Consider the following 15,271-nt stretch of genomic DNA (forward strand, 5'->3'; position numbering starts at 1 on the left):
GGTGAATTGATGAAACCCTAAGTGCTAACCTAGTTTATCAAGTGATCATGACATAGGTAGCACACTTCAAGTAGAAGAAGCTAATGAAGATCATGACATGACAATGGTGATAGCATGGAGATGATCAAGGGCTTAAACTTGAAGAGAAGAAAGAGAAAAACAAAAAGCTCAAGGCAAAGGTATAACTTATAGGAGCTATTTTGTTTTGGTGATCAAGACACTTAGAGAGTGTGATCACATTTAGGTTTGATAGCCGTACTATTAAGAGGGGTGAAACTCGTATCGAAATGCAGTTATCAAAGTGCCACTAGATGCTCTAACTCATTGCATATGCATTTAGGATCTAGTAGAGTGCTAACACCCTTGATAACATTTGTGAAAATATGCTAACACATTTTTGGATTCGGCGCTTTCGAGAAAATGAAATGCCTATTTTCTATTGCGCCGGATGCAAATTCTTGGTGGTTGGCACATTAGAGCAAGGGTGGAGAAAATAGAAGTGAGAACAGAGCTGATGCCAGCATTGGTCCAGTGACCGGACGCTGGATCCAGAAGCACCGAATGCTGACTGCCTGCATCCAGTCGCATTGACTGTCGGTACAGTGGCTAGGGTTTACCACCGGACGCTGGCTGTGTCCGGTCGAGGTGGACCGGACGCGTCTGGTCGAGGAAAACCAGGTTTCGACCCTTACTGTACTCGACCGGACGCTGAGGTTCCAGTGTCCGGTCAGTTTTAACCGGACACGTCCGGTCGAAGTCGATACCTTACTGGAAATGATCGGACGCTGGGGGTTCAGCGTCTGGTCAGTTGAAGCTGCTGCGTCCGGTCAGCGTCATAACCGTTGGGATCTGACGAACAGCGTTTGAAGGCGATGACACGTGGCGTCCATCGGGAGCGTCCGGTCAGTATGACCGGAGCGTTCGGTCAGAGCGCGTTTTGCCCAGTGAAGGGGTATAACGGCTCTATTTGATTGGGGCTCTATTTATAGCCCCATGGCCAGCTGTGGCTCACATCTTTGGCCATTTTCATTGATATAGCAACCTTGTGAGCTAAGCCAAAGCCCTCACACTCATCTACATCATTGATTCATCATCATAGTGAGATTGGGAGTGATCCAAGTGCATTGCTTGAGTGATTGCATCTAGAGGCACTTGGTGTTCATGTTTCGCTGCGGATTTCGCTTGTTACTCTTGGTGGTTGCCGCCACCTAGACGGGTTGGAGCAGCGAGGATCGTCGAGCGGAGGTGGTGATTGTCTCCGACTCTGATCGTGGTGATTGTGAGGGGTTCTTGACCTTTCCTCGGCGGAGCGCCAAAAGGTACTCTAGTGGATTGCTCGTGGCTTGTGTGATCCTCATCTTGTGTTGGTTGTGCGGCACCCTATTGAGGGTTTGGCGTGTGAAGCCAATTAGCGCGTGAACCTCTAAGTGAGTGAATCGCCACAACGAGGACTAGCTTGCCAGCAAGCAAGTGAACCTCAGTAAAAATCATTGTGTTCATCATTGATTCCGAGGTGATTGGTCATCATTGTTATTCATCTTCGTGATTGATTGGTTCATTCATCTACACGGCGGTATAACCCTCTTGATCACTCTCTTTACTTTACCGCAAACTAGTTGACAAGCTCTTTAGTGTAGCTAGTTATGAGAGCTTGCATGCTTGGTTGGTGTGGCTCTTTAGTTAGCCTTTGAGAGCACACTAACATAGGGTAGTGTCATTGCTCTTGTGTGAATTGACACTATCTAAACTAGAATTGTGGTAGGTGGCTTGCATTTTGAGTAGGCTAGCGCAACACTCGCTTCGCCTCATAATTGTCTAACCATTTGGTTAAGTGTTGTTGTAGAAATTTTTATTAGGCTATTCACCCCCCCCCCTCTAGCCATTAGGACCTTTCACACACCCACATGCATTAGCGGTGGTAGCTTGGCCAAGCGCAGCCAGTGGTAGCTTGCCACACGCACGGCGGCCGCGGTGGGCGGCTGCACAGCGGCGTGGTGCTGTGAGGCGCAGCGGCCGACGAGGACGGGCTGTGTGGCACCGGGCGAACACGGCGCACCCAGGGCTGGCACCATCAGTGCAGTGGTAGGGCATAGCGGCCTGGCCACATGCGTGCTGCACCGTAGCCTGCCCGAGCAGGGGCCGCGGTGGCTCTCGATGACACGGGCTCCAGCGAGCGTGAGCGGGGCACAGAGGGGAGCGAGGAGGAGGCGGTGGTGCCGGCAGTTGAGCGTGAAGAGGGGCAAAGCGGTGGAAGCGGCGGTGGCAGAGGGAGCTCGGAGCTAGCCATGGCGGGCGCGCTCGCATCCCTGCGGTAGGGAGCGAGGGAGAGAGCTGAGAGAGGGAGGGAGATGGACCGCGAGGACGACCAAGGCGACCTTAGCCTATAGAAGAAGGGAGGGAGAGGGAGCAACGCGGCGTGGGTGGCCATGGCGCGCACTGTGCGTGGCCAGAGCGTTGGGCAGGCAGAGCAGGGCATGGGCAACGGCAGTGCCATGTGCCTTCCTTTGAACCCCTAGATCGGCATATTCCGAAAAGATTCTGAGCCGATGCCTATAAGGAAATATCTTCCATGCTAATCAATCTCCAACTTTGATTAAGGGACTAAGGTCATTAGGGCAGTGGATTAGCGGGTAATTAGGGCCAAAATTAGCAGTGTCAGCGAAAACACTTACAAGCTTCTAAGTCACCTAGGAAACAACATTTTATTGAAACTTTGAAGCACTAATTAACCTATCAAACAATTAAACTAGGCATGAACAAGCACTCTACCACAAAGTACAAAACTTAAACTAAGTTTTTCATACCAACATATTTTACCGTTTCAATATAAAATAATTATTTATTTATCCTCCAAAAAGGTATTGAGCAATTAAAACAAGGAAAGGTTTTTGGCATTTTTAATCATTTTCTTCGCATTTTGCCAACATGAACCCTAAATAACTTTTGTTTGCAAACTCACTTAGAGATGTTTAAGCACAAAAATAGAGTAGGTTGACATCACATATGTTGACCCTATATTAACAAATGGTGATTCAAACAAATACGTACTTATCATTTCATGCAAGAGTTCATCACCGAACCTAGGTAAACCTATTTATCAGGTTTTATTAAGCCTTAAACTATTGTTAAATGGATATGTAACACCGAGGGTGTTACAACAACTGTGTAGGAGGCAACGCAGGTGCGAGTGGAGTGCACGGTTTAGCATGTACACCCGCGACCTTCACAACAATCGTTGCCAACCACTGCTAGGTCCACGCAGAGAGCGGAAGGTTTGAGTGTCGCCCGCTCCAACGATGGGGACCATAGGCGGCAGCGGCTCGCAACATAGGCGAGGAGAGCAGCCTGCGATGGCGGCGGCATGAGACATAGATGACTGAGAGCACGATGGCTGGAATTGAGCAGTGAAGGAGAGGTAAGGGATGATATATAGGTGTGGCCCATGTGTTTATGAGTGGAGAGAGGCAAAATGGCAAGGGCATTTTGGTCTATAAGAAAATATGATTGGCTACATGTGGGTCCAAGTAGCCATGGGCGTACGAAGTTTGTGGCATATTTCATGTTTCAAGCAAATTACAATGCTACTAACGTTATTAGATGAGAAATAGTCGCGTTTCTCATAAACGTTGAATTTATAAAGGTATTGTTCTGATTTTCCTAGGGAAAGTTGACCTTTATATTAGAGATGAGTAGGACTAGGAGCCTGAGGCCCTGTTTGGTTGAGCTGTGGCTGTGGGAAAAAGCTGCTGTGGGCTGTGAGCTGTGGAAAAGCTGCTGTGGGCTGTGAGCTGTAGAAAAGCTAAAAGCTGTTTGGTTAAACAAGTATAAAATATACCTTTTATCTTTATCTCTCTTGAAACAACTATGGAAGAGCTTTTTATTCCACCAATTTCGAAAAGCAGAAAGCCAAAAGCCAAAAGCAGGGTCAACCCAGCTTTCAAAAATGAACTATGAAAAAGCAGCTGCTTCTGAAAAAGCACCCTCCAATAGCAGCCCCTTTGGTTGGGCTTTTGGCTTTTGGGGCCAAAAGCCAAAGCCAAAAGCCCAACCAAACAGGGCCTGAGGTGGATAGCCAAATTTTAGCCGCCAAAACTTGAGCAAGCTAAATATTTGGCTTCTATTTGGTTTGTTGCCAAAATTTGCTAATACCTCTGATTTAACTTGCCAAATCTGTGGCAAGTATTTTGCCTAACTTTTGGCAACGTTTGGTTGCCAAATATTTGGCTTGAAAATTTTTGGAAGCCAACCAAGTAGGCCCTACATTGTAGAACTAGTTCTTGTCAAACTATACACTTCCATCTCCCATAGAGGCCTTGGTCCTTTTTCCCATGGAAGGTTGACCTTTTTACCAGAGATGAATAAGGGTGTTGTCACTCATTAAGGGTTAGGCCCGGTTTGGCACGGCTTATCCACTGATTTCAGGAGCATTTGGAGCCATTTTGTGCTAAACGGGGTAAAATAAAATGGCTTCATCTAGGAAGACCCTTAAATCATGCTCTTACAGAGGTTTGAAGTGAGATGGAGCCACAAAAAGTGGCTTCTCACCCGGGTTCACCTTGTCCTTGTGGGTCTAGCATGGGGTACTGTGAGAGCGTGTTTTAAGGAGCTCTATATGTGAATCTGTTTTGCCAAACGGTTTACCAAAACGGCTCTAACACCACTGATGGAGTTGTTCATGGAGCTAACGCCAAACAAGGCCTTAGTTTGGCTCCTAAAAGGGTACTCCACCTCCACTTGTGGAGCAACTTCTCTGGTGGAGGTGAAAAGGATACTCCACCTCCTCTTGTGGAGCAACTTCTCTAATGGACGTGAGACATTTTGCAAAACGTTTGGCAAAAAGCATTTCCAATGATAATTTTGTAATTATTTGTGTCAAATCTGTGAGGAGCCGGGAAAAGCCATATTTTCCAGCTATATGTTATTCTTTTTAAAAAAAATAATCTTGTAATTGTATTAGGCATCAACTATTTGATTTGATCTAAAACAGTTAGATCATCATCGTAAAATCCAACAACATAGATTTTTCTGAATATACGCTTATAGTTGTATTAGGAATGAACTATTTAATTTATCTAAGCCGTTGGTTCATCGTAAAATCAAATTGTGTAGGGTTTTTCTTGATTAATCTCGTAATTTTTAGATCATAATGGCTTATTTTGCTGGCTAAATACTAAGATGGTAAATGTTGTTGTCATGGCCTAAATCGAACAGCCCTCCTACCTCGCATCATCTTCTCCAACAATTTGTATTGGGGTTGTGGAACATCAATGAATTGTTCGCTTGAACGAACAAAGTATTTGAAGGAGCAAGCTGTCTTGGCAATGGCAAAATGAAATATTAGAATTATAGCAAAAATGAAATCATTTTATTTGTCATCGTTCGTGTCACCTGCCAAAGAAAAAAAAACATATTGTAGTTTCTGATCATGGGTGTAACTAATTCCCAAATATAGGGAAGCTATAAGATTGGGTTGTCAAAAAGGAACTGTGTTTCATAAGGAAACATTAGGAGATTCAATTTTTGAAAGGAAAGAAAATGCTAGCTATACTATTATACATCCAACTCTGTGTATGTATGGACTTGTATATGAGGGTCGAAGTATTTAATTCGTCGCCGGTTCAATTTAAACGGTCCACAACTATTTCAATTCTCAATAGTTAAACCAGTGAACCGATGCTGTCACCGGTTCGGTTCGATGACTTATGACTGGTTCAGTCATAATAACTAGGAGGAAACAGAGTAAGGGTAGGACTGGCATCAAGGCAGCAAGGCAGCAATCCATGCATATGCATTTGCTGATTCACTTGGCATGCATTGGAACATATCAGACCTGCCCAAAATTTACCCCGAGAGGGTCGTGAACAGCAACGAGGCCGCGGGCCCCGAAATTATCTGATCGAGTAGCAAGCAAGTCTGCAGCTCCAATAGTGACCAACAAACCATGCATACAGCAGATCATATATCCACGACAGGTTTAACTTCGAACAGTACTTATTATACGGTACGACAAGACGACTGTTGTCTTCAGGCATAAAACAGTTCACCGACGACCAAACTTGACACGCACCAGACTCTTTTTCAGAAACAAAACAGTTCAAACCGACGACCAAACTTGACCCAAACCAGACAGACTCTTTGAGAAACAAATTAAACGAGTTCAACGACGACCAGACTTAAGTCTTAACACGAAACGACGACGACGGCAGCAGCGTAGCATAGCTCAACTCCAAGTCCAACGAGCAGAGCGATTTGTTGCATCGGCGAGAGCATGAGCATGTGCGCGTTGGCTGGCCTCGATCAGATGTTGATGAGCTGCACCATCTCCGACACCGCCAGCTTGAACCTGTCTTCAGCACACAGATTCTCCGGAAAGCGAGCCGAGGCCGAAGCCGGATTGGCCTGCAGGTCCATCGTCCACGACGCAAACAAAAATTTGTAAGGTCCCAGCTCCAGATAGAACTGCATGTTTGATAAGAAAGAAGCCAGCTGGTAAGGTAACAATGTTTGATGACTTACGCGCGCATGGATGCCGTACATGCGGAAGCCGTCCTGGGCGGAGATGGTGGTGGTGACGACCTCGATGCTGTGCCTCTCCAGCACGAAGAGCGCCTTGGTCAGCGTGCCGGGCTGCCGCGGGCAGTGCAGGTTGATGTACGCCTCGTTGTTGGCCACGCTCACCACCACGTTCTGCCCGGACCACGTCTGGAACCCCGCCACGGGCGCAGGGAACGGCACCGCGCCACGGGGCAGCTGCGCGGCTGCGGCGCCGGAGGAGGAGGAGGAGCCGGCCGCGGCCGCTGCCGCCGCCACTGCCAGGGCCTTGTTCGCGGCGGCCACGGCGGCATGCTGTGCCAAGCCGTGGACCATGTCCGCCAGGTTCGCCTCCGTCGACGACGACGCTGCCGGGGCCGGTGCTGGTGCTGGCAGCGCTGGTGGTGCGGGGTGGCGCGCGGACGACGCGCGGCTGCTGCCGGCACCCACCGCCAGCTGCTGCTGCGCCGCCAGCGTGCGCTTGCGCTCCAGCTTCATCTTCTCCAGCTTCTGGAGGGTGCCTTCCAGAGTCCTGATGTAGGTTACGGCCTCCCCAACTATGGTGGCCTTGTCAGCCTGCAAACATCATATATCAATTTCAACATAAATAATGGAAACGTCCCCTGAAAAATCATTGAATCACCAATACAACAGATCATGCATATTTGCACAATGAAAGATTGAGACAGAACAAAAGGTGAATCCAAGTCCAGTAAAATTAACTGAAAACACTCATAAAAGGTTCAAAGTACATTCCTGCTACAACCATAATGCATATTAGTAACCACTCATTTGGCCAAACATCGGTGCTGATTATTATGCAATTTTGCATAATACCTCATTTATCTCTCATCACCATATGCCTAGGCCTCAGATGCCATGGGCACACCTGGCAAATAAGGTATTGTTGTTGGGCTTTGCTGCGGTACCTCCAAATAACTGTAGGCCGTTTATTTATTTTGATCGGACGGTTATGACAACATATTACCTCTCCTAGGAGGTAATAGATGAAATAAATATTTATTTATTTTTTAATTGATAAAATTGAATAAATAAAGGAAGTTGTAGATACAATTTTTCCCTAGATTGGATTGATGCATGCATGATCCGGTAGATATGGCAAAAAAAATTTAAATTTTTTTGCAACTATAAACTTGATATATTTTGGTTACCTTGTATTTTTGTATGTGGCCTGATACACTTGATTTTGTATTTCATATGACTTGTATGTGTGATAATAATAGCATTTGAGTATGTGTTACAGTACATATGTACGTGATTACATATTTACGTGTACGTGACGTGTGTATCATGTGTACACGTGTTAGCGAGTGGCCGGTAATGTGAGTACGCGTACGTGACTTACATGTAGGTAGCGTGTGTATACGTGTTAGTATGTGGCTGGCAATGCGAATAGCTATATGCGCAATTTCACAAAACTGAATTTATTTGAAAAAAAAGAAATTGCAACAAGGCGCACCTGTCATGCGCCTGGTATATTAACCAGGTAGATCCTGGTGGCTGCCAAATTTTTCTTGAACAATGTTTAGGTTCGCTATATGCACATACCGTGCACCGTGCCACCAGCACACGAGCTACGGATAACTCGTGCTCTGAGTGTGCCTTCATTTGCGGCACGCCTGGCGTTGGCTCCGTCGTCCATTTCAGCTCAGTCGCGCATGCCCTCCTGTATGGGACTAAAGCGAGAGCCACATCTCCGCCTCGTATCTCCACAGTTTTTTTTTTTAGGGGAATCGTATCTCCACGGTTCACAGTTTTTTTTAGGGGAATCGTATCTCCACAGTTGGTTCACAGTTTTTTTTTAGGGGAATCGTATCTCCACAGTTGGTTCACGTATGTGTTTGTTATTACGTCAGGGCGATCAATGGAGCCCAGCTGTGCCTTTTTTGGGCTGAAAGCTTCTGTAAGAATTTAGTTTAGGGCAGTTCGGTTATCTCCGTTCTGGGCCTGATCCTGGCTGGAACCGTTTCGATGCTATTTAAATTATTTTCCACACTAACCGAGGCCTGTTGGCCTCGGTGGACCTGTTCAGTTAGTGTGGAATAAGTACAAATTAGACAATCGTTTTAGGTGGAAATTGTTTCAGGTGTTTATTCCGAGATAACCGAACAGACCTTAAGGAAACTCGGCTAGGAATCGTTCCCAACCCCAACCGAACGGGCTAAAACCGATGGGATCCTGAAAGCTTACGCATAACTTGCAAATTGCAATCTGCTCTGAATTTCGGTTTTCTAATAGTAGACGACATGCCACATGTCACATAGCTCTTGTGCTGTTGTGACATGTGACATGTGTGTCCAAATATCTTCTACAAGAATTCTGTACAAACAGTGGAAGCAAAGGTACAGTACAATCTTAGTCACAACACAACACGTTGTCGATTACGGATGGATGGGGATGGGGATGGGGCTGCAGACATGTTTCCGTTTCCCAGATGATTCCCGTCACGTCAGCCAACCATCGCAGAGGTGTAGGTAGTTGTGATGCCGGCGAAGTAAGTTAGTTGCGTGTGCACAGGTGCGCGAACGCGGCGACGAGCAGAGCAGCCTTGAGCCTGACGCTCCAGGGGATGCCGTAGCTTCCCTTGCCGACAAGCCCCCTCACGAACGGCCAGAAGCAGAGCACCAGCCATCCACAGCACACGAGCTCCCCGGCGCCCAGGACACCGGCGGCGGGCACCGCACCGGCGACCACCCTCCACGCTCCGACGGCGACGGCGACGATGCTCAGCATCGCGAGCGCCGTCGGCGGGACGAACACCGGCGACGAGTCGAAGGTGAACCGCCCCGGATCGGCGTTGTCCGCGCCATCGCCAGCGTCTCCGTCGGACGAGCTCTGCTGCTCCTTGCGCGTCACCTCGAACACTGTCTCCGACAGGCCGACCGTCTTGAGGACCACGGTGAGGAACGCGAGCAGCCAGGCGGACGACGACACGATCCGCTGCATCCTGTGGTTGTTCCACCAGGCGCGCGCCGATAGCCGGCAGTCCTTGTACTCGCCCAGGTTGTACGCGTTGTAGGCTAGGAACAGCGCCAGCGGGATGACGAAACCCGGCTCTGACGACTGCGTCACAAGAAGATGAAATTTCAAAAACTCTGCCACTTTGGCAAGAAGGACCGGCCGGTGATGGAAAAAGATTACCTTTGGCAAGAAGGAGCGATTCGCAATGAGGCAGTAAGGTGCTAACAATGCAGTAAGGTGCTAACAATGCATGTTCAGGCTCAGGAGGCACCTCTCCACTCATCAGTTACACTACGGACGGTGAACACCGATGATGTACGTACCAGGACGTTCATGGCGCCGGCCTTGAAGTGGTGGTGCTGTGTGGGGCTCTTCTCCCTCGAGACGTATATGAGGCTGGGGATTCCATCGTCTGCAGCCTGATTGCTCTTGCTCTTGCTGCTGCTGTCCCAGAGCACCTGAACACTCGCGGTCGCGGTTAGCAAGAAAAAACAAAGCAACGAGATGGGCACGCGTTTCATCATGGCTGCTCAATCCATGAGTTCGTCTCTACCTTGATTATGGTCGGGTGGTTCCTGCGGTCAGCACCCACGAATTCGGCGAACTCGCCGTTGCCGCGCCGGACTAGAGAGTCCTCTTCGGCGTTCTCGATCCGGCGGACCAACTCCTCGTACTCGTTCTACATGCAAGAACACGATCAGACACTGGCACGTAATAAGTGTGTACGGCGGATGTTACTGACTACATGGAAATTTCTTTTTTACAGTAGCTAGCAGGTTTACCTTCATGAGTGTCCAAGCGCGCAAGAACTCGGCGTCGGCGGCGGCTCCCGCAGCGCCGGAGGAGAAGTACACGAAGGGGGCCCGGACCCCGACACCGTACTTCTTGCAGAAGGGAACCCAGAGCTTGGCGAACTCGGCGGCCTCGCGCAGCGCGTAGCAGGTCACCGCCGAGCATCCGTCGTCGGAGACGTAGCACGTCAGCTTGCCCGCTGGGTAGTACAGCGCCAGCAGCGACAGCACCGTGTTCACCGTCACCAGCGGCGGCTCCAGCTTCGGGTCCGCCGTCGTCACGAACATGCCCACCGCGGGCAGCTCGTCGTCGCTCGTCCTGACGGCAAACAACGCAGTAGATTGAGTTGACTAAGCAAAAAAAATGCTACGTACTAGCGTACGTTTTCCTGGAAGCCTAGTGTAGCTACTAGCTAGCCACCACTTAGCGTACCGTTGGGCTAGGCGTTCAGGGTGCGTGTCGAAGCGGACCGGGTTCCACTTGGCGTTTATGTTGATGAGCCACACCACCGTGAACCACGCCTCGCAGACGAGCGCGGCGACCCAGCACCACGTGCACGCCGGCGCCGCGCAGCCCGCCGCCACCAGCGAGGACGCACGGCGAGCGAGGAGGGCCAGGAGCAGGAAGAGAACGGCGAGGTCAGCCAGCTTCCACGCCGTGCGGGGGAGCCGGACCCTCTCCTGCAGCTGCAGCTTCGTCTTAGTGCTCGCCATGGCCGCGCGGACCGAGCCGGACGGAGGGACGCTTGGTCACTCTCACCACTCAGCTGTAGCACTCGAGAACCACAAGAAAACATATACGGAGCCAGTTGGTACGGGTATATATAGACGACACACGCTCGAAGCCAAGGTGCAGTGTCTAGCTTCGCCTGGCACAATGCAGTACATTGTATAATCTCCAACATAGTTAATTTATTTTTCCTTTGTTTTAGAATATTCTCAGCGAAGAGTTAAACCATCATTATCATTGCATAGTTTCATTCACTTATTTCATATAGACATTTTAATTCTACGAGTCATCTTGAGTTGGTAACGGAGCATGAGAGTTCCATCCTTTGAAACTCATTTCTTCTTTCGCTCTCTCTTACATTGAAAACATTGTCATGTCATCGAAAACATTTATTTGACAGCTTATTAAATATAAATAAAACTATGATGAAAATCTCACTGAAAATAGCCTTAGAATGGTTATGGAGACGAAGACGACAAGTGCGAACTGCAACCTCTTCAGGTGGCTGGCTGAGTACTCCATCTGTTCTTTTATTTACTTTTAACTAAACTAGGTAGTGTGCTCGTACGTTGCTACGGGATAGCTAACATTTTATACTAAAAACACACGGATCACACAATAAGATAACAATACTGTAAATATTAAATACCAACGTTAAAGTGACATTTAATAAAAAAAGTAAAGTTTATGAATTTAACACAGTCACAGAGTGCGCGGCACCACAGGCTCACAAACTCTACTTTATATACCTTTCCGTGATGCGGCTAAGATAATATTTTATATTGGCAGGAAGAAATCTCCGATATCCTTTTCTTTTGTGCTCACAAACTAATGACCCTGGTGCAACAATGGGAAATACAATGGAGCTATCCTCCTGAATGTGCGGAACCAATGCCACTGCGATCGTGCCATCCCACGACCACTGGTATGGTGTTGTTTAGCACTATTGTTCATTATTATCGCTAACTTGCTTCGTTGGTTTTATTCAAGTAATTTATGTTTGTAATTATGCAGGTGCTAATTCGGTTGATCCCACATTGACACATGAGAAAAGTGGGGAAAGTCGACAAAACTCATGGTTTTGAGAACATACACGTGTAATAGTTATGAATGGTTACAAAACGAAATATTATGAACAAAACACTCAGTGTCATTTTTATAACAATAATATAACACATGTTCAATTTTCATTATGCCATCACACAAGTGTATATACAACATCTCCGTGTAGAGTCTGATAAACCATTTAAAAATACCTAGGAACAGCAATAAATATGGCATTAGTGAGATATTATTTGTACAATATAACTTGAATAGAAAAAAATGCATTGTATGTGTTAGTAATGTTCTGTTACCTCGCCTATGGCGTTAGAACCTCCTTAAATACAATGTTCTTCGTGAAAGTTTCATCCGTTATTGGAGTCTTGTTATCCTTATCTTTTTTATTTGATGCATTTTTATTTTTTCCCCTCAACATTCTTTTTAGCATTTTTGTTGTCTATCTTTTTGGCCTCCTCCTCTTGTGCCTCCGCATCAGGCGGGAGGGCAAGGATCTTAATATTGGTTCTTGACGTGGCTCTAGACATCGCAATGTACAACTGACCGTGAGAGAACACCGGTGCGGGTAGGTACACACCCACGTTCGGGATAGTTTGGCCCTGTGACTTGTTGACTGTCATGGCAAAGCTCAGACTGATAGCAAACTGCTTCCTCTTAAACTGGAACGGGAATATCTCGTCATCAGACGGGCATAGCGATATTCGAGGAAGGAATACCCACTTCCCAGCATGCTGCCCCACCACTATTTCAGTGTCGATTGTATTTCTTCAGAACCCCCGCACCACCAGCCTTGTACCATTGCATAGCCCATTGGCAGGGTCAATATTCCTAAGCAATATGACAGGACACCCGAGCTTGAGCTTCAAGACGTGTGGAGGCAGCCCATTGGGGGTCAAACTGTTAAGGAACTCTGATGGATAGTAGTTATGTGGATCATCTACCGCGGAGTCAAAACTATGATACACCGTCTCGCCGCCCTGGAACATATCAATCATTTTCATATTGATCATGTCCACCCAATCGTTACGTATAGATAAAATCGCTCTGGTGGTGATGTAGTCTTTGTTTGCCATGTTTGCATTTAGATCTAGAAAGATGATGTCGATCAATGTATGAATATCTTTCTCGGCATCTCCAGAGTACGAGACACATATCTCATCTGGAATACGTACATTGCCATCTTCGTTAAGCTCTTCCATTCCACCACCAATGCGCAATAGATAATCTGCAAACCACAGGTCACTCTGAGCCCTCATGTTGCGGACGAGCTTTAGGTGGCTCATGGATTCCCAAAGATACGACCTTCGTAGAGAAGCACCGACTATTTGAGCTCTGGATCCTTTCTGCACAATAGGGAGGACCTGTCTAAAATCCCCACCAAGGACAACAGTCTTTCCACCAAACGGTAGGTTTGACCGGCCATTATATCCCATAGGCTATTGTCTAGTGCTTCCACATTTTGCCTCTTTGTCATAGATGTCTCGTCCCAAATTATGAGAGCTGCTTGCTGCAGCAACTTGGCAGTACCACTCTGTTTCGTGAAGCTATAGCAACTGCCCTCTTGAAGAGTGAGGGGTATCTCGAAACACGAGTGGGCCGTCCTCCCGCTTGGCATTATGACTGTTGCGACTCCAGATGTAGCTGTAGCCACGGCAAGCTTGTCCTGGCTGCGTAGTTTTGCGAGAAGTGCCCTATACAAAAATGTCTTTCCCATCCCGCTAGGTCCATCCACAAAGAACAACCCACCTTGTTTGCTGTAGACAACAGCCATTATCTCATCATAGGCAGACCTTTGCTCGGCGTTGAGTGAGTCGCACAATAGCACATCTTCGGGATTCTGCTCGACGCTAGCTTCCTCAAATATCTCACAAAGAATATGGCTAGCATCGTCGTATGAGTGATCAATATCTGAAAGAGGAAATGACCTTATGCCCTTCCCCATAGACTGCAACATGTTTCTAATGTCTATCAAAACCATTTGTTGCACCAGATTCAGGGATGGATGATTGCGGTTGTAGTCCTCTGACATTGCATCATAGTGTTTTTTCCACAACCCCATCACATCATGTGGCTAGCAGAATACCAATATTGTTGCAAACAGCCTCCGCAGAGAGGAAGGCATCTGGAATAAAGTAGCTTCAGTTAGACATTCATCTAGTGTATTGTCTTCTTCGATTAGACCCCTCCTTTATGCAGCTTCATGGAACGAAGGTAGTAGCACGCCATCAACCATCCTCAGATGTTCGTATGAGGTAGCACCGACAACATTGTTCAAGAGAACATGAAGAAAGTAACGTTCTCCCTCAGCAGGATGAGTCGAGATGACTCTTCCAACTTGAAAAACGGAGTTTTTCCTTTTCTGCCAGAATTTACCATCAGACTGCCATGTAAAATGCTCTGGGAAGTCCCGATACAAGATTCTGCGGGCTTCCTCATGATGCCTATTTGCATCGAAGTATGCTATCAACATTGACTCTTCTACACCTAGCCTATTAACGATCCGTTCGACCTTATCTCGTTTATGAAATGCCACCATGTGCATGTCGGGTAGATGAAGCTGTAGCTGCTGTACTGGTGGATGGTTCTTGCTCAAGTCAAAGCCATATATCCTCCATAGTGCTTCTGGAGGCGTCACCCACCGGGCATCTCTATACTACTTGATCTCATCAATGTTCCCTTTCTCATCTGCTTTGTCGGTCTCCCTCATCACCACCGATGCCCTGTCATGTCCCTTGTATATGTATTTGAATAGATACTTTACTGATTTAATGCTCCCACAGGCCTCAACATTGATATGGCAGTTGAAGGTACGTAGCAGGCAAGGGTTGTAAGGCATGACCCATTGATTGTCCAGGTAATGGCCTCGAACTTTTAGCATGCAGCCATCATTGCGTCGTCGATAGATGGGGTATGAATCCTTTCCCTGTGACATTGCCTCACAAAATGGGCGCGGGTAACGGTTCTTGCATGACCCATAGCCCACCGTGCATAGACAGTATGGATTTAGTGTCCCGCAGGGACCATGCATCATATGCTTCATCACCATCTTATAGAGCTCAGGATACTTCTCCTTGTTTGGTAGCTCTGCACTGATAATCATGTCATATTTCTCGGGACATGTGAGCTTGTACTTCCGTTCCATTATCAGCAAGAAGTGTGCATGCGGCAAGCCCCTCTT

At 47.4% G+C, this 15,271-nt stretch overlaps 2 protein-coding genes across 2 annotated transcripts; both read right to left on the bottom strand.

The window, feature by feature from the left end:
• Positions 1-8,944: 8,944 nt before the first annotated feature.
• On the bottom strand, positions 8,945-11,093 carry LOC136491845 (cellulose synthase-like protein H1). Its single transcript, XM_066488064.1, has 6 exons — positions 10,738-11,093; positions 10,296-10,623; positions 10,067-10,192; positions 9,804-9,971; positions 9,694-9,753; positions 8,945-9,615 (listed from the first exon to the last, which is right to left on the bottom strand). Exons 1-6 carry the CDS (start codon positions 11,016-11,018, stop codon positions 9,052-9,054), a joined length of 1,527 nt encoding a protein of 508 aa, XP_066344161.1. The 5' UTR covers positions 11,019-11,093; the 3' UTR covers positions 8,945-9,051.
• Positions 11,094-12,860: 1,767 nt separating this feature from the next.
• On the bottom strand, positions 12,861-13,376 carry LOC136491846 (uncharacterized). Its single transcript, XM_066488065.1, has one exon. The coding sequence runs from the start codon at positions 13,374-13,376 to the stop codon at positions 12,861-12,863; it is 516 nt and encodes a 171-aa protein (XP_066344162.1).
• Between the last annotated feature and the right edge of the window lie 1,895 nt (positions 13,377-15,271).

The sequence above is a fragment of the Miscanthus floridulus genome, chromosome 11 (genome assembly GCF_019320115.1).
Source record: "Miscanthus floridulus cultivar M001 chromosome 11, ASM1932011v1, whole genome shotgun sequence".
Classification (NCBI taxonomy): Eukaryota; Viridiplantae; Streptophyta; class Magnoliopsida; order Poales; family Poaceae; genus Miscanthus; species Miscanthus floridulus.